This window comes from Anthonomus grandis, chromosome 17 (assembly GCF_022605725.1).
Source record: "Anthonomus grandis grandis chromosome 17, icAntGran1.3, whole genome shotgun sequence".
NCBI lineage: Eukaryota > Metazoa > Arthropoda > Insecta > Coleoptera > Curculionidae > Anthonomus > Anthonomus grandis.
Window position 1 is genome coordinate 18,134,480 of NC_065562.1, and position 21,417 is coordinate 18,155,896.

The window sequence follows — 21,417 nt, forward strand, 5'->3', positions numbered from 1 at the left end:
ATCAGTTTAAATGAGAATTAGGATTTTTTAAGTTTTATTACCTTCCAGACATTAAGTCAAGAGCACCGCTTTCATGCCTCATTAAGATTTACAGACCTAAGTAATTCTGATGATCCGGCAACATTGCGAGTAATGACAACTCATTTGACATATGTGACAAATGAGATTGATATGTGAATAATCTCCGGCGTTGCCGTATCTCTCGATCGCGATCTTGGAACCGTATAGGTCTAATATATAAGCGGTTCATAAGGAAATCAGGAAAATTTAAACGTTTTATTGTTTCCCGTATAAACAGTTTCATTAGACCTGCTCTCATAGGGATATAAAGATTTGCAGACATGAGTAATTCTGACTATCTGGCAACGTAGCATATACGTGACAACTCATTTGACGTTTCGAATTGCGTACGTCAAAGAATCCCCGGGCCAGGGCAGAATGTCCAGCTGATTTTTAAAGGTATTTTCTTATATTATATTTTTATAATTATTTTGTTAATATCCTGTAATAAGCTCATTTTATTTCTTAAGAAAATTAAAGGCATTTATTGCATCATTTATTAAAAGCCCTTATTTGTTTTAATTCGGATTAATTGCTTGCTTACCATATGTGAACTGAAAATTTTACTTTTACTTTTTTAATGCACTTTTTGAAATATTTATTACTTCTTATTTATTGCCTCTTATATTATTGGGTCTTGTAAGGGCCATTTATTTTATTAAACACTTCTTACATTATAAAAAGCTTTATCTTATCATTTTTCATTGCAACATTTCAAGGTTTGTTATGTAAACTTGCTGACACATCTGTTTATATTTATTTTTTTTTTTGGCAAGGCTATTTTTATTGTTGTTGTTATTTGCAATTTAAAGCAATAAAATAAAAGATCTTATCAAAGAACAGGGTTATTCACATCCTTCATTAATTGTGCACTGTAATAGTCCTTAAAGTAATACAGTCCTATCGGCAACATAAACTAATAAAGATTCTATAAAACTCAATAGTATTTTAAAGATCTTTAATAATAAATTTTCCCGCACAATTTCAATTCAAACCCGCAAACGCGTCATATGGTGCAACATCATCAAAAGTTGCAACCAGGTTGCATCATTTCCACTTATAAATATATGGAGGTCAGTTGAACGCTGATCAGTACAATTTGGTTTTAGGTTGGAAGTGTGTTTTAAGCGAGAGCCAGGGTGCTGATTTAATGCCTCTTATTAATAATTTAGGGATGAATACAAGGAAAATCATCAAGGCATCCAGTGAAGTTATCAAAGTGCGAATGTCGATGTACATCCGGCATAACCGGACATAAATTATTCGACTTAATTGCATTTAAGAAAATATTTGTAAAAGTTTAACCAGTGATCGGTAAGTAAAACTTTTAATTCTCGATAGTAATTTAAGGGCATAATTGTTGCTCTTAGACATTATGTCGGAGCCAGTGGAGCCCCCCAAAGAGTCCCTCAGCTCGTTCGTGGAAAAAACCAGCACGAAATGTAGAGAGTACGACAAAATCTTGGGCAGAAACGCCCTGATCGCCCCCACCGAACAACAGTACGACTTATTAATGAAAAGGATGAGGCAGCAGCTCGGAGAGGGCCGAGGCGAAGTCATTTTGGAGGTAATAATAAGAAGAGTTTGCTGTCTTTTATTATTCCTGTCAATGTCCTTCCGTACAGATCGGTGCCTCCGATGACGGTACAGACAACGGTTTGTTAGAAGACGAACTGGAGGCTGCCGTGGCGACTCTACAGTCCCTCGCGGACAGTTTACAGTGCAGTTGCGTAAAACTCCGCGAAAAAAAAGAGCCCCGCGGCTTAGTCGTGCAATATCTGATCAGGCGGGTGCTGGACCAGTCGGATTTCCTGGAGATCCGGGTGGCCGTAGTAGGGAACGTCGACGCGGGCAAATCCACCCTATTGGGGGTCTTAACGCATGGGGAGTTGGATAATGGCAGGGGTACCGCTCGGATGAAACTTTTCAGGCATAAACACGAGATGGAGAGTGGTAGGACCAGTTCGGTGGGAAATGACATTTTGGGGTTCGACGGCGAAGGTATTTATTATAGTGAGTGGAGGTTGAGTGGTGGAAAATTCATTGTTGTTTTTAAAAGGAAATGTGGTAAATAAGCCCGAGCACGGGGCATTGGATTGGGTGAAAATTTGCGAGAAAAGTTCCAAAGTGATTACGTTTATCGACCTGGCGGGGCACGAGAGGTACTTGAAAACGACCGTTTTCGGTATGACCGGACACGCACCGGATTTCGGGATGCTTATGGTAAGAATCATTATATTCATTAAGTCAAAATAAGTCATATTATCAAAATTGGAAGTCTCCTTGACAAAAATTAAACCTACGGTAAAAGAATAACATTAATAAAAATGAAAGTAGAAAAATATGGTGTATAAATTAAAAAACACTCATAAGGAAGACATACAATTAAAAGAAACTTATAAAAAAAATTAAATTATATATCAACCAAAGCATGATTTTAAGTCCAGGCATTTCATTAATTGGTCCTGGTATTTTGAATACATTTCCGTGCATTTCAAATGTCTTGTAGACTTTCATTTTATTCCAAGCGTTTGAAGTGAATTCCAGAATTGTGTGTATCAGAAATAAATTTTGTCTCTTAGGATTTTGACTGCACATTTAAGATTTTCCAGGTGATTTCTTGTATTTTCACGGGCATTTGAAATAATTTTTCTTTCTATTCCAGGCATTTAAAGTAATTTTTATACGTAACTTCCAGGATTCTGCCACAATTTACAACTGCCAGACTTTGGGGGTCATTTTTGCACCTTTCCTGGCATTTTAAATTAATTTTTTTTTTGTGTTTTCCGGGAATTGTACATAAATTTATGCGTTTACAGATTATGAAACCTCATGTAGCTTAATTATCTCAGAAACACATATTTTAGTACAGAAATAGATACAAATGGTTACTGCAAGATTTGCTCATATTCACACAGTACTCATACTCTGGAGTAATAATACATTTTATGTAAAAGAAGAATTGTTATTATATACAACATTAATTGAAACCTATAAAATCAATACATACATTCCTTCACCTTAAATTTAGTAAAACATTATTTATTTAATTTATATCATACTCCATCAAGCAGTGATTATTAATTTAGTAAAAAAAGGTAGTCATGGATAGATACTTAACTTTCAGTAATCATCCTACTATATATTTCAAATAAAATGGCAAAAGAAGCTAATTTAATGCTCAGAATAAGTAAAGATCTGTCTAAGTCATTTAACCACACCAGAATACTATTTTCATTGAATAGATTTGCGATTCATAAATATATAAACATAAAAAGTACGTTAACAGAAACTAATTTACTTTAGTGTTAACCAACACATTGTATATAACACGGTTATTTCATTCCGAAAATAATACATGGGCTAAGTCTTCAACATTTACTAGAAAATTGTACATTTGTTAAAAAAAATTGTTAGTCATGAAATAGCCAAGATAATCTTTATTATAATGGTCTTAAATATATACAACGCATTACCTAACAGTATTAAGAGCGGTAAAACTTATGCTTATATCAAAGTTCGTACTGTGGTTAATTTATTATAAACTTGGCGTTACTTTACACAACCCCTTTCCTGCAATATAAAATAAACGTCGAAAAATCATTTTTTGAAACGTCCAGGCAGTCGAGGCTATCAGGAGCCCATTTTCCTACACTTCCAGGCATTTAGAAGCGTCGATTTCTTCCAGGGAATTGGTTGGAAATAGTTTCAACTGCCTGGATTAGTCACTTGAGTTTCAAGGAGTTAAAGCATCTTTTCCAGGCAATTTTGAAGTGACTAAAGTAATTTTTTGATACGTCCAGGCAGTTGAGGCCATCAGGAGCCATTTTCCTACACTTCCGGGCATTTAGAAGCATCAATTTTTTCCAGGGAATTGGTTGGAAATAGTTTCAACTGCCTGGAATAGTCACTTGAGTTCCAAAGAGTTTAGGTGAACTTTTCCAAGTGTCTCATGCAATTTTGACTTGATTGAAGTCATTTTTTGAAACGTCGAGGCTATCAGGAGCTCATTTTCCTACACTTCCAGGCAGTTGAAAGGGACAATTTCTTCCAGGGAGTTGTTTGAAAGTCGTTTCAATTGCCTGGAATAGTTTGAACTTGAGTTCCAAGCAATTAGAGTCAATTTTTTTAAGCATTTTATGCAATTTTGACTTCACTAAAGTAATTCTCTATTGAGAGTCATTTTCCGGCACTTCCAGGCATTTGGAAGCATCAATTGCTCTCAGGAACTTGCCTTGGAAGTAGTTTCAACTGCCTGGAATAGTCACTTGAATTCCAAACAGTTTAGGTGCACTTTTCCAAGTGTCTCATGCAATTTTGACTTGATTGAAGTCATTTTTTGAAACGTCCAGGCAGTTGAGGCTACAAGGAGCCATTTTCCTACACGTCCAGGCAGTTGAAAGGGACAATTTCTTCCAGGGAGTTGTTTGAAAGTCGCTTCAATTGCCTGAAATAGTTTGAACTTGAGTTCCAAGCAATTAGAGTCAATTTTTTCAACCATTTTAGGCAATTTCGACTTCACTAAAGTAATTTTTTGATACGTCCAGGCAGTTGACGCTATTGAGAGTCATTTTCCAGCACTTCCAGGCATTTGGAAGCATCAATTGCTCTCAGGAACTTGCCTTGGAAGTAGTTTCAACTGCCTGGAATAGTCCCTTGAATTCCAAACAGTTTAGGTGCACTTTTCCAAGTGTCTCATGCAATTTTGACTTGATTAAAGTCATTTTTTGAAACGTCCAGGCAGTTGAGGCTACAAGGAGCCATTTTCCTACACGACCAGGCATTTAGAAGCGTCAATTTCTTCCAGGGAATTGGTTGGAAATAGTTTTAACTGCCTGGAATCGTCACTTAAGTTCCAACCAGCTATAGTCTTTTTTTTCCAAACATCTGATGCAATTTTGACTTAATTGAAGTCGTTTTTTTTATATCTAGGAAGTTCAGATTATTGGTAGTTATTTTCCTGCATTTTCAGGCAGTTGAAAGCTTCAATTTCTCTTTTCAGGGAGTTTCAACTGCCTGGAATAGTCACTTGAGTTCCAAAGAGTTTAGGTGAACTTTTCCAAATATCTCATGCAATTTTGACTTGATTGAAGTCATTTTTTGAAACGTCCAGGCAGTTGAGGCTACAAGGAGCCTTTTTCCTACACTTCCAGGCAGTTGAAAGGGTCAATTTCTTCCAGGGAGTTGTTTGAAAGTCACTTCAATTGCCTGGAATAGTTTGAACTTGAGTTAGAGCAATTAAAGTCAATTTTTTCAAGCATTTTAGGCAATTTTGACTTCACTAAAGTAATTCTCTGATACGTCCAGGCAGTTGACGCTATTGAGATTCATTTTTTGGAACTTCCAGGCATTTGGAAGCGTCAATTTTTTTCAGCGAATTGGTTGGAAATAATTTCAACTGCCTGGAATAGTCACTTGAGTTCCAACCAGCTATACTCTATTTTTCCAAACATCTGATGCAATTTTGACTTAATTGAAGTCATTTTTTTGAAACGTTCATGCACTTGAGACTATTAGGAGTCATTTCCAGGCATTTGAAAGCGTCAATTTCTTCCAGGGAATTCGTTGGAAGTGGTTTCCGTTGAAAATTGAAGCTGACTGTAACTGCTTGGAACTCAAGTGACTATTGCAGGCAAATGAAACTCCACTAAGAGAAATTGAAGCTTTCAACTGCCTGGAATAGTCACTTGAGTTCCGAGCAATTACAGCAATTTTTTCCAAGCATCTGATGCAATTTTAATCTCATTAAAGTCATTTTTTTGTACGTTCAGCAAGTATGGTTATGGATCTTCGCAGGTCCATAAGTGGTCAACCGTAGATCCTAAACGTGACTTCCCCCCTCTGGGAAATCTGCATTTAAAATTGCCCACTGTAGTACCGTAGCAAATAGATGAAATTTAACAAATCAAATACTTGCAACATTTTTCTACAAATTATCCTTATCCACCACCTTTTTTAATGCAGTAGATGTAGAATATATGAATTATGCAAAGAGTTAACTTACCTCTGACCCCTCAGGCGAGAAACTGATGCGGTACTTATGGTGTACATGTTTCGCCTTAAGGGCAACATCACACCTATAATAGAAAACCTCATTTGTCTCTCCAAATTGTATAAAACTGAAAAAAAGAACACTTACCGGATCTTCAGTTTTTAATGCAATGACAGAATACTCACTAAGGTTTGTACATTAATGCTATGTTAAAATAGGTGGCATTCGTTCCTATACTAAGAGAGGGTACTACAGGATGACAATTATTGGTTCACTATATTGTTAAAAATAAAAGTGCAAGTTGAACATTTACACAAGTAAAATCAGGCCTTTTTAGGAGAAACTAAACTGGGTACCATATAGCACTTTTGGCTTACAAATTACTTACAGAAAAGTAACTATCCAAGCACTTGTTAAATGTAAAAATGAAATTACAATGATTTGGCTCTTGTTAAAAGATACAGATAAAGGAATGACATTTGATGGCCCAGGTATTTTAATTTACTATTTATTTCTCTCAGCAGTACGCAATATATACCAGTTGTACCTTTTTAAACTTACTTAACATAAAGCCAAAGTGGTAACCATTTTGATCACCTAAGATCAGAACAGCTTCCTTTTTTGCAATGGGTTTAGTTAGATTAATAGAAACGTGCAATAATTGGCACTAAACACTAAGACGACGTTTTTCCTCTTAATGTTTCTTCAGGTGGGCGCGAATGCGGGGATAATCGGGATGACGAAAGAACACTTGGGTTTAGCCCTGGCCCTTTCCGTGCCCGTGTTTGTGGTGGTGACGAAAATCGACATGTGCCCCGCCAATGTGCTGCAGGACAACCTAAAAATGCTCGTGAGGATCCTAAAGTCGCCCGGGTGCCGTAAGGTGCCCGTCATGGTGAAAACCCCCGACGACGTGGTGCTCAGCGCGACCAATTTCGTTTCTGAACGGTAAAATAAAACAGCCTGTAATGAGAAAAATCGATTTTTCGGGTAATCTTTTTAGGCTCTGCCCGATTTTCCAGGTGTCGAACGTCACGGGGGAGAACCTCGGGATCCTAAAGACTTTTTTGAACTTGTTGACAACGAAAATGGAGTATCACGAAAACGAACCGGCGGAGTTTCAGATCGACGATACGTATTCGGTTCCTGTAAGTACGCAATGCTTCGTATGTACCTGAATGTCACACAATAAAAGTGTCATGAATTCCTAGCTCACGACCACGTTTCTACCCGCGAATCCATGTTCGGGAACCCCTTTATGTTTAGGTGAAGAAATTTTGAAAATATTTAAAGTGGTTACAAAGTTATGACCGCAAATGTCCGCTAATGAATAAGAATCTCGAGGTTGCAAATTTGATGGATTTTGGACCCTGGGGAACAAAATGGCCTCTAACTCGGGAAGTTTTTAAGGTACAAGAGTCGTTTTTATATGAAATTATTGGGCAAGAAATTCTCTTTCTTTTGATATAACTCCTGTAAGAATACTCCTATTAGCACGTGAGAAAAATTGCAAAAATGGTCTTAGCTACTCAATTCTTTAATCTAGAATGACATTTTTGACATGACCTCTCAGATTCATCCTCAAGACATCCACAACAATAGTGTGAAAGAATCATGAAAATATGTCAAGTGGTTTTTAAGTTATGAGCAAAAATGTTTTCCAAATTGGGGGACCTTTGGACCTTGTTGGACAAAATTGCTTATAACTCAGTGAGTTCTTGAGCTACAGGGAACATTCATATATCAAATTATTCAGTAAGGAATGCATATTCCTTATCCATAACCCTTTTAAGACTATTCCTATTAGTTCGTGAAATATTCCCAAAAATAGTGAGAATTGCTTGAGAAAATTTGCACGAAAAAGTGCCTCAACCAAAATGGCTCTAGCAACGTAAGTTTTTAATTCAGAGAGACGTTTTTACCCTTAAATCCGTCCTCAGGAACACATTTATGTCAGTGTGAAGAAATTTTGGAAATAATTAAAGCGGTTCCAAAGTTATGTCCGAAAATGTCCAATAATGACTAAGAATCCTAAGGATACAATAAGGGTTTCAAATTTAAAGGATCTTGGACCTCGGGGGGCAAAATTGTCTCTAACTAGGGAAGTTTTTAAGGTACACAAGTCGTTCTTATATTAAATTATTGGGCAAGAAATTCCCTTTCTTTGCATATAACTAGCGTAAAAATATTCCAATTAGTTCCTGAAATATTCCCTATAATAGAGAAAATTTAGGCAAAAAATTGCCTGAGGCAAAATTGCCCTAACTACCCAAAACCTTAACCTAGAATAACGTTTTTACCATCAAATTTATCCTCAGGATATCCGCTACAATAATGTCAAAGAATTATGAGAATATTCCAGGCAGTTCCTGAGTTATGAGCAAAAACGTTCGTCAATGTCGCAGATGTATTTCACAATTTTCAAATTTGCACCTTATTGAACAAAATTGCTTATAATTAAGCGAGTTCTTGAGGTACAAAAAACGTTCATACATCAAATTATTCGGCAAGAAATACCTTTTCGTTACATATAAACCTTTTAAGAATATTCCAATTAGTTAAGAATTGCTTGAGAAAGTTCTCACGCAAAAGTGTCTCAACCAAAACTGCTCTAGCAACGTAAATTGTTAACCCAGAGAGACGTTTTTTCCCCTAAATCCATCCTCAGGAACACCTTTATATCAGTGTGAAGAAATTTTGGAAATACTTAAAGCGGTTCCAAAGTTATGTCCGAAAATGTCCAATAATGACTAAGAATCCTAAGGATACAATAAGGGTTTCAAAACTTCAAATTTAAAGGATCTTGCACCTTGGGGGACAAAATTGTCTCTAACTAGGGAAGTTTTTAAGATACACAAGTCGTTCTTATATTAAATTATTGGGCAAGAAATTCCCTTTCTTTGCATATAACTAGCGTAAAAATATTCCAATTAGTTCCTGAAATATTCCCTATAATAGAGAAAATTTAGGCAAAAAATTGCCCGAGGCAAAATTGCCCTAACTACCCGAAACCTTAACCTAGAATAACGTTTTTACCATCAAATTCATCCTCAGGATATCCGCTACAATAATGTCAAAGAATTATGAGAATATTCCAGGCAGTTCCTGAGTTATGAGCAAAAACGTTCGTCAATGTCGCAGATGTATTTCACAATTTTCAAATTTGCACCTTATTGAACAAAATTGCTTATAATTAAGCGAGTTCTTGAGGTACAAAAAACGTTCATACATCAAATTATTCGGCAAGAAATACCTTTTCGTTACATATAAACCTTTTAAGAATATTCCAATTAATATATTCCCTATAATAGTAAGAATTGCTTGAGAAAGTTCTCACGCAAAAGTGTCTTAACCAAAATGGCTCTAGCAACGTACATTTTTAACCCAGAGAGACGTTTTTATCCTTAAATCATCCACAGGAACGCCTTTATGTCAGTGTGAAGAAATTTTTAAAATATTTAAAACGGTTCCAAAGTTATGGCCGAAAATGTCCAATAATGACTAAGAATCTTAAGGATACAATAAGGGTTTCAAAACTTCAAATTTAAAGGATCTTGGACCTCGGGGGACAAAATTGTCTCTAACTAGGGAAGTTTTTAAGATACACAAGTCGTTCTTATATTAAATTATTGGGCTAGAAATTTCCTTTCTTTGCATATAACTAGCGTAAAAATATTCCAATTAGTTCCTGAAATATTCCCTATAATAGAGAAAATTTAGGCAAAATTACCCTAACTACCCAAAACCTTAACCTAGAATAACGTTTTTACCATCAAATTCATCCTCAGGATATCCGCTACAATAATGTCAAAGAATTATGAGAATATTCCAGGCAGTTCTTGAGTTATGAGCAAAAACGTTCGTCAATGTCGCAGTTGTATTTCACAATTTGCACCTTGTTGAACAAAATTGCTTATAACTAAGTGAGTTCTTGAGGCACAAAAAACGTTCATATATCAAATTGTTCAGCAATAAATACCTTTTCGTTACATATAAACCTTTAAAGAATATTCCAATTAGTTCTTAAAATATTCCCTATAATAGTAAGAATTGCTTGAGAAAGTTCGCATGCAAAAGTGTCTCAACCAAAACTGCTCTAGCAACGTAAATTGTTAACCCAGAGGGACGTTTTTACCCTTAAATCCGTCCTCAGGAACGCCTTTATGTCAGTGTGAAGAAATTTTGGAAATACTTAAAGTTATGACCGAAAATGTCCATTGATGACTAAGAATTCTTTAGGTTACAATGTGGGTTTCAAAACCTTAAATTCGAAGGCTCTTAGACACCGAGGGACTAAATTGCCTCTAACTCGGAAAGTTTCTGAAGTACAAGAGTCATTCTCATATGAAATTAATAGGCAAGAAATTCCCTTTCTTTGGATATAACTACTGTAAGAATATTCCAATTAGTTCGTGAATTATTTGCAAAAATAGTGAAATTTTAGGAAAAAAATTGCCTGAAGCAAAAAATCGCCCTAACTGCCCAAAACCTTAACCTAAAATGACGTTTTTACTATCAAATTCATCCTCAGAACATCCACAACAATAATATGAAAGAATTATGAAAATATTCCAGGGAGTTATTGAGTTATGAGCAAAAACGTTCATGCATGTTAAACATTTTCATGTAGCAATATGTGTTTCAAAACTTTTCAAATTTGGAGGCTCTTGCACCTTGTTGGACAAAATTGCTTATAACTCAGTGAGTTCGTGAGCTACAGGAAACATTCATATATCAAATTATTCAGCAAGGAATGCATATTCCTTATCCATAACCCTTTCAAGAATATTCCAATTAGTTCGTGAAATATTCCTAAAAATAGTGAGAATTGCTTGAGAAAATTTGCACGAAAAAGTACCTCAACCAAAATGGCTCTAGCAACGTAAATTTTTAATCCAGAGAGACGTTTTTACCCTTAAATCCATCCTCAGGAACACCTTTATGTCAATGTCAAAAAATTTTGGAAATACTTAAAGCAATTCCAAAGTTATGACCGAAATGTCCAATAATGACTAAGAATCCTAAGGATACAATAAGGGTTTCAAATTTAAAGGATCTTGGACCTCGGGGGGCAAAATTGTCTCTAACTAGGGAAGTTTTTAAGATACACAAGTCGTTCTTATATTAAATTATTGGGCACGAAATTCCCTTTTTTTGCATATAACTACTGTAAGAATATTCCAATTAGTTCCTGAAATATTCCCTATAATAGAGAAAATTTAGGCAAAAAATTGCCTGAGGCAAAGTTGGCCTAACTACCCAAAACCTTAATCTAGAATAACGTTTTTACCAACAAACTCATCCTCAGCATATCCGCTACAATAATGTCAAAGAATTATGAGAATATTCCAGTCAGTTCTTGAGTTATGAGCAAAAACGTTCGTCAATGTCGCAGATGTATTTCACAATTTGCACCTTGTTGAACAAAATTGCTTATAACTAAGTGAGTTCTTGAGGCACAAAAAACGTTCATATATCAAATTATTCAGCAAGAAATACCTTTTCGTTACATATAAACCTTTTAAGAATATTTCAATTAGTTCTTAAAATATTCCCTATAATAGTAAGAATTGCTTGAGAAAGTTCGCACGCAAAAGTGTCTCAACCAAAACTGCTCTAGCGACGTAAATTGTTAACCCAGAGAGACGTTTTTACCCTTAAATCCGTCCTCAGGAACGCCTTTGACCGAAAATGTCCATTGATGACTAAGAATTCTTTAAGTTACAATGTGGGTTTCAAAACCTTAAATTCGAAGGCTCTTAGACACCGAGGGACTAAATTGCCTCTAACTCGTGAAGTTTCTGAAGTACAAGAGTCATTCTCATATGAAATTAATAGGCAAGAAATTCCCTTTCTTTGGATATAACTACTGTAAGAATATTCCAATTAGTTCGTGAATTATTTGCAAAAATAGTGAAATTTTAGGAAAAAAATTGCCTGAAGCAAAAAATCGCCCTAACTGCCCAAAACCTTAACCTAAAATGACGTTTTTACTATCAAATTCATCCTCAGAACATCCACAACAATAATATGAAAGAATTATGAAAATATTCCAGGGAGTTATTGAGTTATGAGCAAAAACGTTCATGCATGTTAAACATTTTCATGTAGCAATATGTGTTTCAAAACTTGCAAATTTGGAGGCTCTTGGACCTTGTTGGACTAAATTGCTTATAACTCGGTGAGTTCTTGAGCTACAGGGAACATTCATATATCAAATTATTCAGCAAGGAATGCATATTCCTTATCCATAACCCTTGTAAGAATATTCCAATTAGTTCGTGAAATATTCCCAAAAATAGTGAGAATTGCTTGAGAAAATTTGCACGAAAAAGTGCCTCAACCAAAACGGCTCTAGCAACGTAAATTTTTAATTCTTGCATGAAATTATTGGGAAAGAGATGAGCTTTTTTCGGATATAACTCCTTTAAAAAGATTCCATTTAGTTCCCAAATATTGCCAATAATTGTAAGGAAAATTTGCACTAAAAAACGCCTCAACCAAAAATGGTTCTAACTATGTAAATTTTTAACCCAGAGAGACGTTTTTACCTTTAAATCCATCCTCAGGAACGCGCTAATATTCCTGTAAAAAAATTAAGAAGTAATAATGCCTAAAAATTGATTTTTTTTTAGGGTGTAGGTACCGTGGTATCGGGCACCACCTTAAAGGGGGTAATAAAACTAAACGACACCCTGATGTTAGGCCCGGACCCCTTGGGCCATTTCGTCCCAATAACCGTCAAAAGCATCCACCGGAAACGGATGGCCGTCAAGGAAGTCAGGGCCGGACAAACGGCCAGTTTTGCCCTAAAAAAGGTTCTGGATTAAAAAACGTTAATCAACCGTTGGAAAGTGACACTAATGTTCTGGTTTTTTAGGTGAAAAGATCTCAGATCCGTAAAGGGATGGTGATGGTGTCGCCACTGTTAAACCCGCAAGCGTGTTGGGAGTTCGAGGGGGAAATTTTGGTGTTACACCATCCGACCACCATCAGTTCCCGATATCAAGCGATGGGTCAGTTAAACTCGGTTAAAGTTAATTAATTAATTAATTTGTGGTCAATTATTACAGTCCATTGCGGCAGTATTAGACAAACGGCGAGCATAATGTCGATGTCCAAGGACTGTCTGAGGACCGGGGATAAGGCGTTGATTCATTTCAGGTTCATAAAGCATCCCGAGTATATTTCGCCCGGGCAAAGGATGGTTTTCAGGGAGGGAAGGACAAAGGCGGTGGGAAATGTGGTAAGTGTATAAAATTTCACCCCAGTAGAGTTTATAGGACTCTGGTAAGTTAAGCTCTTGGATATGATTTCTAAGGAACTTGAATAAGAAAGGTTCTAGCTTAAAGATTTTGGTGATTTTTTCAATAAAAGTTGAGCAGTGATTTAAAGAATCTTTTAAAGCAAAAATCAACCCAATCCGACTATTAGAAGTGGAATTATGAACAAAGTTACTTAAAACTGTCTAATTCCTTGGAACATGATTTCCAAAAACTTAAATAAAAAAGTTTCTGATCCTTGGATTTTTGTGATTTTTTTAACAAAAGTTTAAGAACATTCCAAAGAATCTTTTAAAGCAAAAATCAACCCAATCCGACTACTAGAAGTGGAATTATGAACAAAGTTACCTGAAACTGTCTATTTCCTCGGAACATGATTTTAAAAAACTTAAATAATAAAGTTTCTTATGCATGGATTTTTGTGATTTTTTTTAATAAAAGCTTAAGAACATTCCAAAGAATCTTTTAAACCAAGAATCAACCCAATCTGACTACTAGAAGTGGAATTATGAACAAAGTTACCTGAAACTGTCTATTTCCTCGGAACATGATTTCCAAAAATTTTAATAAAAAAGTTTCTGATGCATGGATTTTAATGATTTTTTCATTAAAAGCTTAAGAACATTCCAAAGAATCTTTTAAAGCAAAAATCAACTGAATCTGACTACTAGAAGTGGACTTATGAGCCAAGTTACCTGAAACTGTCTGTCTCCCTGGAACATGATTTCCAAAAACTTAAATAAAAAAGTTTCTGATGCTTGGATTTTTGTGATTTTTTTAATAAAAGCTTAAGAACATTCCAAAGAATCTTTTAAAGCAAAAATCAACCCAATCCGACCCCTAGAAGTGGAATTATGAACAAAGTTACTTAAAACTGTCTATCTCCTCGGAACATGATTTTAAAAAACTTAAATAATAAAGTTTCTTATGCATGGATTTTTGTGATTTTTTTTAATAAAAGCTTAAGAACATTCCAAAGAATCTTTTAAACCAAGAATCAACCCAATCTGACTACTAGAAGTGGAATTATGAACAAAGTTACCTGAAACTGTCTATTTCCTCGGAACATGATTTCCAAAAATTTTAATAAAAAAGTTTCTGATGCATGGATTTTAATGATTTTTTCATTAAAAGCTTAAGAACATTCCAAAGAATCTTTTAAAGCAAAAATCAACTGAATCTGACTACTAGAAGTGGACTTATGAGCCAAGTTACCTGAAACTGTCTGTCTCCCTGGAACATGATTTCCAAAAACTTAAATAAAAAAGTTTCTGATGCTTGGATTTTTGTGATTTTTTTAATAAAAGCTTAAGAACATTCCAAAGAATCTTTTAAAGCAAAAATCAACCCAATCCGACCCCTAGAAGTGGAATTATGAACAAAGTTACTTAAAACTGTCTATCTCCTCGGAACATGATTTTAAAAAACTTAAATAATAAAGTTTCTTATGCATGGATTTTTGTGATTTTTTTTAATAAAAGCTTAAGAACATTCCAAAGAATCTTTTAAACCAAGAATCAACCCAATCTGACTACTAGAAGTGGAATTATGAACAAAGTTACCTGAAACTGTCTATTTCCTCGGAACATGATTTCCAAAAATTTTAATAAAAAAGTTTCTGATGCATGGATTTTAATGATTTTTTCATTAAAAGCTTAAGAACATTCCAAAGAATCTTTTAAAGCAAAAATCAACTGAATCTGACTACTAGAAGTGGACTTATGAGCCAAGTTACCTGAAACTGTCTGTCTCCCTGGAACATGATTTCCAAAAACTTAAATAAAAAAGTTTCTGATGCTTGGATTTTTGTGATTTTTTTAATAAAAGCTTAAGAACATTCCAAAGAATCTTTTAAAACAAAAATCAACACAATCCGACCCCCAGAAGTGGAATTATGAACAAAGTTACCTGAAACTGTCTGTCTCCTCGGAACACGATTTCCAAAAACTTAAATAAAAAAGTTTCTGATGCTTGGATTTTTGTGATTTTTTTAATAAAAGCTTAAGAACATTCCAAAGAATCTTTTAAAGCCAAAATCAACCCAATCTGACCACTAGAAGTGGAATTATGACCCAAGTTACCTGAAATTGTCTATCTCCTCGGAACATGATTTTAAAAAACTTAAATAATCTTCTCGGAACATGATTTCCAAAAAAAAAAAACTCAACATCAATTCCACCTTAAATTCATTCTTTTTTTTACATATCAATGTGTTATAAGTATTAGAATCAACGTGAAATTAATATTAAATTTCTCGTTTATAGTATTTGTCCTTCTAAGTATTTTTATTGTTAGGTTTAGTTCAATATCTAGTTTGCTATGCATTTTAGGCAAAACCTTTACTAGACTTTCTTATAGAAAATTAAATTCCGGATAATTTTCGTCTCTTATGACTTTTTCATATTTTTAATATTAACGAAGATATTCGCCAAAAACCCCACTACATTTATGGTCCTTCGAACGCATTGTACTGTTATAAACCTTAATCCCTTCTTAAGGTAAACACCCTCAAACAATTAAAAAAATGACCTTTTTCTTGAACAATCCCTTTATCTTCTATATACTATTTATAACCATAATCTAACCTTTTCTGGTGAAACCTGGGGTACCTGAAGTACCATAAAGACTTTAATGTTCAGGTGACCCAGGTTACCCGAACACGATTTGTAAAAACTTGAATAAAAATGCTTCTGATGCATGGATTTTTATGATTTTTTTAATAAAGGCTTAAGAACATTCCAAAGAATCTTTTAAAACAAAAATCACCCCAATCCGACCCCTAGAAGTATATTAATTACCTAAAACAGAGAATATTCACCTGCAAACCTGTACCTACACAACCAATTAAATTTTCAGGTGAGAATCTTAACTCAGGCCTCCCCGACACACCAGGGACCCAAATCCAAGCAAAACAAACAGCAACGCTACGGACAAGGACAACAGAAAAACCATCGAGGGGGGCGCGACAAGGATAACAACGGGACAGAGAGTGCGATAGTAGTAGATCCAGAAGAAAAGGAGAATTTCCTACTACAAGTCAGTCAACACTCTAACTAATAAAAATTGACAATAAATAAAAAATTACTTGTAGGCCTCGGAACAACAACAACATCATCAGCAGGATGACAATAACGTCGAAGTGGGCCCCGATAAACGTGACGGGGGCGCGAAAAGGGGGCGGAGCCGTCGCGGGGGACGAGGAAGGGGCGGCCCCAATAAACCGGGCGTCGACGGTGCGTCGGTGGGGTCGCCGGTGCACGTCGCGACGCCCCGTACCGTCGCCAAGGTGCAATAATCGTGAGGTTAATTCGAGTTGTAATAATATAGTGACAGTTTTGGTTCCTTTTGAGTATGTTTTTTTGTTAGCAATAAGCCCCGGAAATTGGCAGAAAATTGTAGATTTTAAGCAGTGGCGTTCAGTATTTTTTGGAATTAATTAAAAATTTGACTTTCATTGGGGTTGTTTTATTCCTGGAGTTGTGTTTTTTTTGCTCGGGCATGATATTCAAAAAGTGAAATAAAAATGTTTCAGATGCATGGATTTTTGTGGTTTTTTTAATGAAAGGTGAAGAACAGTTCAAAGAATCTTTTAAAAGAAAAATCAAGTCAATCTGAGCACTAGGAGTGGAGTTATGACCCAATTTACCCAACAATGTGTCCTTTCAGACATGATTTCCTAAAACTTGAATAACAAATTTTCTAATTAATGGATTTTTATGATCTTTTCAATAAAAGCTTAAAAACATCCCACAGAAACTTTTAAAACAAAAATCAATCCATTCTGAGTACTAGAAGTCAAGTGACGACCTAAGTTACTTGGACAAGTTTCTGCTCTCGGACAAGATTTTCAAAAACTGAAATAAAAAAACTTCTAATGCACGGATTTTCATGATTTTCCTAATGAAAGTTTAGAAATATTCCAAAGAAACTTTTAAAACAAAAATCAAGTCAATCTGAGCACTAGAAGTAGAGTTATGACCCAATTTACCCAACACCGTGTCCTTTCAGACATGATTTCCTAAAACATGGATAACAAATTTTCTAATTAATCGATTTTTATGATTTTTTTAATAAAAGCTTAAAAACATTCCAAAGAAACTTTTAAAACAAAAATCAAGTCAATCTGAGCCTTAGGAGTGGAGTTATGACCCAATTTACCCAACACCATGTCCGTTCAGACACGATTTCCTAAAACTTGAATAAAAAAATTTTTAATTAATGGATTTGTATGATTTTTTCAATAAATGCTTAAAAACAACCCACAGAAACTTTTAAAACAAAAATCAACCCGATCTGAGCACTAGAAGTTGACTTACAACCCAAGTTACCTGAACCCACCAAGTCTTTCCCGTAAAACAAAATGATCAATAACTTAAAGAGTAAAAACCACCTTTTTTTTCTTATAAAATAAATCAAATTGTTCACTTTAATTTTGCCCTTTTCCCATTAGACTTGAGGAACAAAAACACTGTAGAAAATAAATAATTTATAACACATCTGAACGGTAACAACAACATTCATTAAATCAAACTATTTCGCCCACTTGACGGCCCTCAAAGGGTAAAACAAATACTTGTGGCGGAGCCTTTCGACTTCCACCCTAAAGGCCAAAGCCAGCAAAGTAAAATTCTTAGAATACCACTCGAAATTATAACTTAAATGGGTCCTCCAGTACTTGTCGAGAAAACCCTTATAAAACTCACTCATTTCGTCCATGTTCAGTTGCGGCTTACTATCGGACGTGTGTTGCTTAATATATGCGGCTTTCTCCTAAAATCACCCCAAAATTCACATACAAAAAAACCATCGGAAACTAGCACTAACCTTTTTAAAGTTGCTGTTATGCAAAGCCCAGAACTCGTGGTTCCATTTTTGGGTCTTATCGGCTGTCTCCCGGAACCTTTGCTGCAAAACCGTCTCGTTATCAAGTATTTTCCTAATAATCGGCCTTAAGTTTGACTGGGAATCGGGGGGGCCTATTAAGTCAACATGAGTGTCTGGGTTTAATACTATTACAGGCTCTTCTAAGGATTTTTCTAATGTTATTGATCGGGGGGCCGCCCTGGACGACTTAAGCCTATGCGAGGGCTAAAATAAGGTTGATATCAAGGTAAGTATTATCGTAATTAATCAGTTATTTATAATAGTGATAAGTAAGCACTTGTAAATTACATAATAACCTGTGAAAAGACTAACAGGAAAACGGGTGTTTTACCTTTAGAACTGTGCAGTACCGTTGAGCCCTACGTAGGCTCGATAAGGGCAAAGACATTTTCCTGTATAATGTTGAAAGTTTTTATTTATTTACGTGTTTCACTTGGAAAAATTCATATTAATGGTTTTTCAAAATTTGAAACCGGGAGCGTCTGGTGTTTGACGTACGGGGATTGAACAGCTGCTTGTCACATGTCAAAGCGGGTTCAACAATGCGCCGTTAGATGGCGTCTCCAGCTGATAGAAACCTGAAAATTGATTAAGACATGATAAGGATTCCCATAGGGCTTCTTTTATGACCTATTTATTTATTGTCCCTTGATGACAGCTGACAGAGTGAGGTTAGAAATTTGTGATGTGGTGGGGGAGGATTATTAATGCCAATAAGTGCAACGTTGCCAACTTGTACCTTATTATTTCATTTCCAGGACAATGGGGCCTAAATTGGGCCACGTAATAATACCTAAAACGTTTTTTTATCAACAAAAATTAAACGTCCCGAGCGATCTAATTATTTTCCCCGGATATATATAAAAAAAAGCGAAGCGTTCGTTTGTTGGAGGGATGATGATGATTACGTCATTTGTTTCGGGCTCCCCTTTTTCCGCCGGGGGCGTAGGTACACGTAAATTAACTTTTTAGACGTCCCTCCGTAATGATCTTCGCTTTGTTTCAGCCCGGTGTGTTTATTTAGCCGATTAGCGCATTTTTAATTTTAATTGTTTAATTAAATAAAAAAAAAACTCTCTTACGACCGGACTAATGAGCTGCAAGAGAGAGACAGTTGTACTATAGCGACGTGCTGGAGTGAGAGGCATATATGCATATACATGCATTTTTATAGTCCGGTGGTCTAAGACATTTAAGTGAGCGCGGAAAGGGGTCAATAAAAAGCCCCTTTTATTACTTCTCAAAGGGAAAAAAGGGTTTTTCCGTGACGTATAATGGCTCCGATATAATACGCGGAAGTATCGGATCCGCATTTTCTTTCTCCCAATATATTTCGAAAAGCTGTAAGCCGATAAGGAAAACTATTAGAGCTCGCTCGCTGCCTAAGAATGCCCTCTCGCTCGGATGATTTTATAGGACTCCAAAGAAAAACTGATAATCCTATGAGGGATTTTGTATCGATTCGAAATTCCAATTGCTTTGTAACTCGAATACTATTTTCAGATAAAAATTCAATTTGCGGCAAACGCTCGTCGTACATCTACTTTACTTTCTGCGTAGAAAACTGAAAACGGGCAAAGGGTTCGGTTTTTTATCAAATATAACCGGAAGCGGAACTCCACAGTTATTGCCAAGTCTAGTATATAATATATATCGTCACAATTACTTAAACAGATGACGTTGCGGCTTTTACGCCTACATAAATATTGACGTCATCGGAGAAACTATACATATTATTAGTTTTTCCTCGCCTTGATGTAAGATAAAGGGCGAGGGTTTCCATGCACACCCCTCGTGTCTCTAACAAATACTTAAGGGCCACTCACCGTGGCCTGTTTCGCGGTAAAGGGGGGACACTTAACGTTGTACGCGGCATGTTGACGGATAATTAAGAGAAGGAGATTTTTTTTTAGGCCGAGGATTTTTTAAAATTTGGTCCCAGTTAAACGGGTAGAATTTATATTCCAACTTCTGGATAAATCCTTTACTAATGTATACGGTGGAGGGCCTCTCTATATCCGTTCGTTTTCTTAGCTCCGCTCTCGAGCGCGTCTCCTATTTGAATACTTTATGCCCCCTCTTCAGTTGGAAAATTCAATTTCAAGGGTTTTCTTCATACGTACACACGAATCTGCACGGATAAATAAAGCATCGAGTCGTCATTGTACCTACTAGTATTTACAATAATTCAAACCTAAAAAATGGCTATAATTCGATGGAGAAGCAGAGAGGGTGTTTTTTTCTTGGCATAATAAAGGGGTCGTTTGGGCCTTGATTTAGACGTCATCGCTGTTATTTATTCACCTGGATACGGGTGATGGACCGCCCGAAGGAATGCAATAACGCTTTGCCATTTGCAGTGAGCGTTAAACCCCGTAAATTTCCCGAATCGGCCCGGACCGTGTCCAACAATATGCGAGATTTAGAGAGAAAACAGCCGCCCTCCGCCCCCCCTGAAATAAAGGGCTCCAAACAGAATTAAAATCGTGGAAATTTCCGTGGTCGCCCAATTTCGACCTCGGACCCGGGTATACCGCATAAACTAGTTTCAAACAAAACAGTTTTCGCTCTGGTCCGCTTTGATTACTTAGCGGGCAAGTGCAGTTCAGTTGGTTCAGGTGTTTTTATTTTCACTATAATGTGGTGGTTTTGGTCTGTTAGTTTTCAGATGGTTCAGACGAGCGCACAGTTTTTCAAAATTCGATGCTTTCGATGGCCGATTTACTGAATAAAACCACAACTTTCTTAAAATAAACCTATCTATCAAGTGGGTGGATTTTTTTCTTATTGTCCCCCTGAAAAATTAACATTTCCATTAAAAACGTTGATGGAAAGTCTATTAAAACTCCTAATTCGGGTAATTGTTTTCTAGGCCCGAAGGAGTGCGGCCCTTTAATCAGAACCTCCTTAACTTCTACGAAAACGATCTTTCTTTCGCCTGTTCGCCCTTGCATCGCGACCCAATTTTCGAAATTTACATAACGCCGAGATCTTTTTTTTTTCGCCTCTTTTCAGTTTTATCCCAAATTGCATCTGGGGGACTTTTAAATGAACAATTTCTCTGATAGAATCTCGAGGAAGAGGCGCGGATTATATTTTCGTATAACGGAAATTAGGTTTGACGGGTCGCGGTAAAGGCATTTAAAGAAATTTCCTATAAAAAAAATGATGTTTTCTCTTAGGCAGTTGAGGTTATTT

General features: G+C 35.9%; 2 protein-coding genes across 3 annotated transcripts; one reads left to right on the forward strand and one right to left on the reverse strand.

The window, feature by feature from the left end:
• The first annotated feature begins 305 nt into the window (after positions 1 to 305).
• On the forward strand, positions 306 to 16,789 carry LOC126746255 (GTP-binding protein 1). Of its 2 annotated transcripts, none has more exons than XM_050454413.1 (12): positions 306 to 459; positions 1,170 to 1,374; positions 1,431 to 1,627; positions 1,686 to 2,061; positions 2,120 to 2,283; positions 6,762 to 7,000; positions 7,056 to 7,200; positions 12,688 to 12,870; positions 12,933 to 13,068; positions 13,126 to 13,298; positions 16,192 to 16,371; positions 16,427 to 16,789. In XM_050454413.1, exons 3-12 carry the CDS (start codon positions 1,436 to 1,438, stop codon positions 16,628 to 16,630), a joined length of 1,992 nt encoding a protein of 663 aa, XP_050310370.1. In that variant the 5' UTR covers positions 306 to 459; positions 1,170 to 1,374; positions 1,431 to 1,435; the 3' UTR covers positions 16,631 to 16,789. The 2 variants fall into 2 exon arrangements, with proteins under 2 accessions (XP_050310370.1, XP_050310371.1); XM_050454414.1 differs by having other exon boundaries at positions 312 to 459; positions 1,233 to 1,374.
• A 1,019-nt stretch (positions 16,790 to 17,808) lies between these two features.
• Positions 17,809 to 18,816, reverse strand: LOC126746261 (COA8 family protein CG14806, mitochondrial). Its single transcript, XM_050454421.1, has 3 exons — positions 18,551 to 18,816; positions 18,160 to 18,423; positions 17,809 to 18,105 (listed from the first exon to the last, which is right to left on the reverse strand). The coding sequence occupies exons 1-3, from the start codon at positions 18,605 to 18,607 to the stop codon at positions 17,866 to 17,868; spliced, it is 561 nt and encodes a 186-aa protein (XP_050310378.1). The 5' UTR covers positions 18,608 to 18,816; the 3' UTR covers positions 17,809 to 17,865.
• Positions 18,817 to 21,417: the final 2,601 nt, after the last annotated feature.

What these genes read in the sequence shown, in the direction of transcription:
- LOC126746255 (XM_050454413.1), top strand. Translation starts at nt 1,436, where the DNA reads ATGTCGGAGCCAGTGGAGCCCCCCAAAGAGTCCCTCAGCTCGTTCGTG. An exon ending in TTTGGGGTTCGACGGCGAAG is followed by an intron (nt 2,062 to 2,119) that starts GTATTTATTATA and finishes TGTTTTTAAAAG; the next exon opens with GAAATGTGGTAAATAAGCCC. An exon ending in AGGAGAATTTCCTACTACAA is followed by an intron (nt 16,372 to 16,426) that starts GTCAGTCAACAC and finishes AATTACTTGTAG; the next exon opens with GCCTCGGAACAACAACAACA.
- LOC126746261 (XM_050454421.1), bottom strand. Translation starts at nt 18,607, where the DNA reads ATGTCTTTGCCCTTATCGAGCCTACGTAGGGCTCAACGGTACTGCACA. An exon ending in GGTACTGCACAGTTCTAAAG is followed by an intron (nt 18,424 to 18,550) that starts GTAAAACACCCG and finishes ACCTTATTTTAG; the next exon opens with CCCTCGCATAGGCTTAAGTC. An exon ending in ATAACAGCAACTTTAAAAAG is followed by an intron (nt 18,106 to 18,159) that starts GTTAGTGCTAGT and finishes GGGTGATTTTAG; the next exon opens with GAGAAAGCCGCATATATTAA.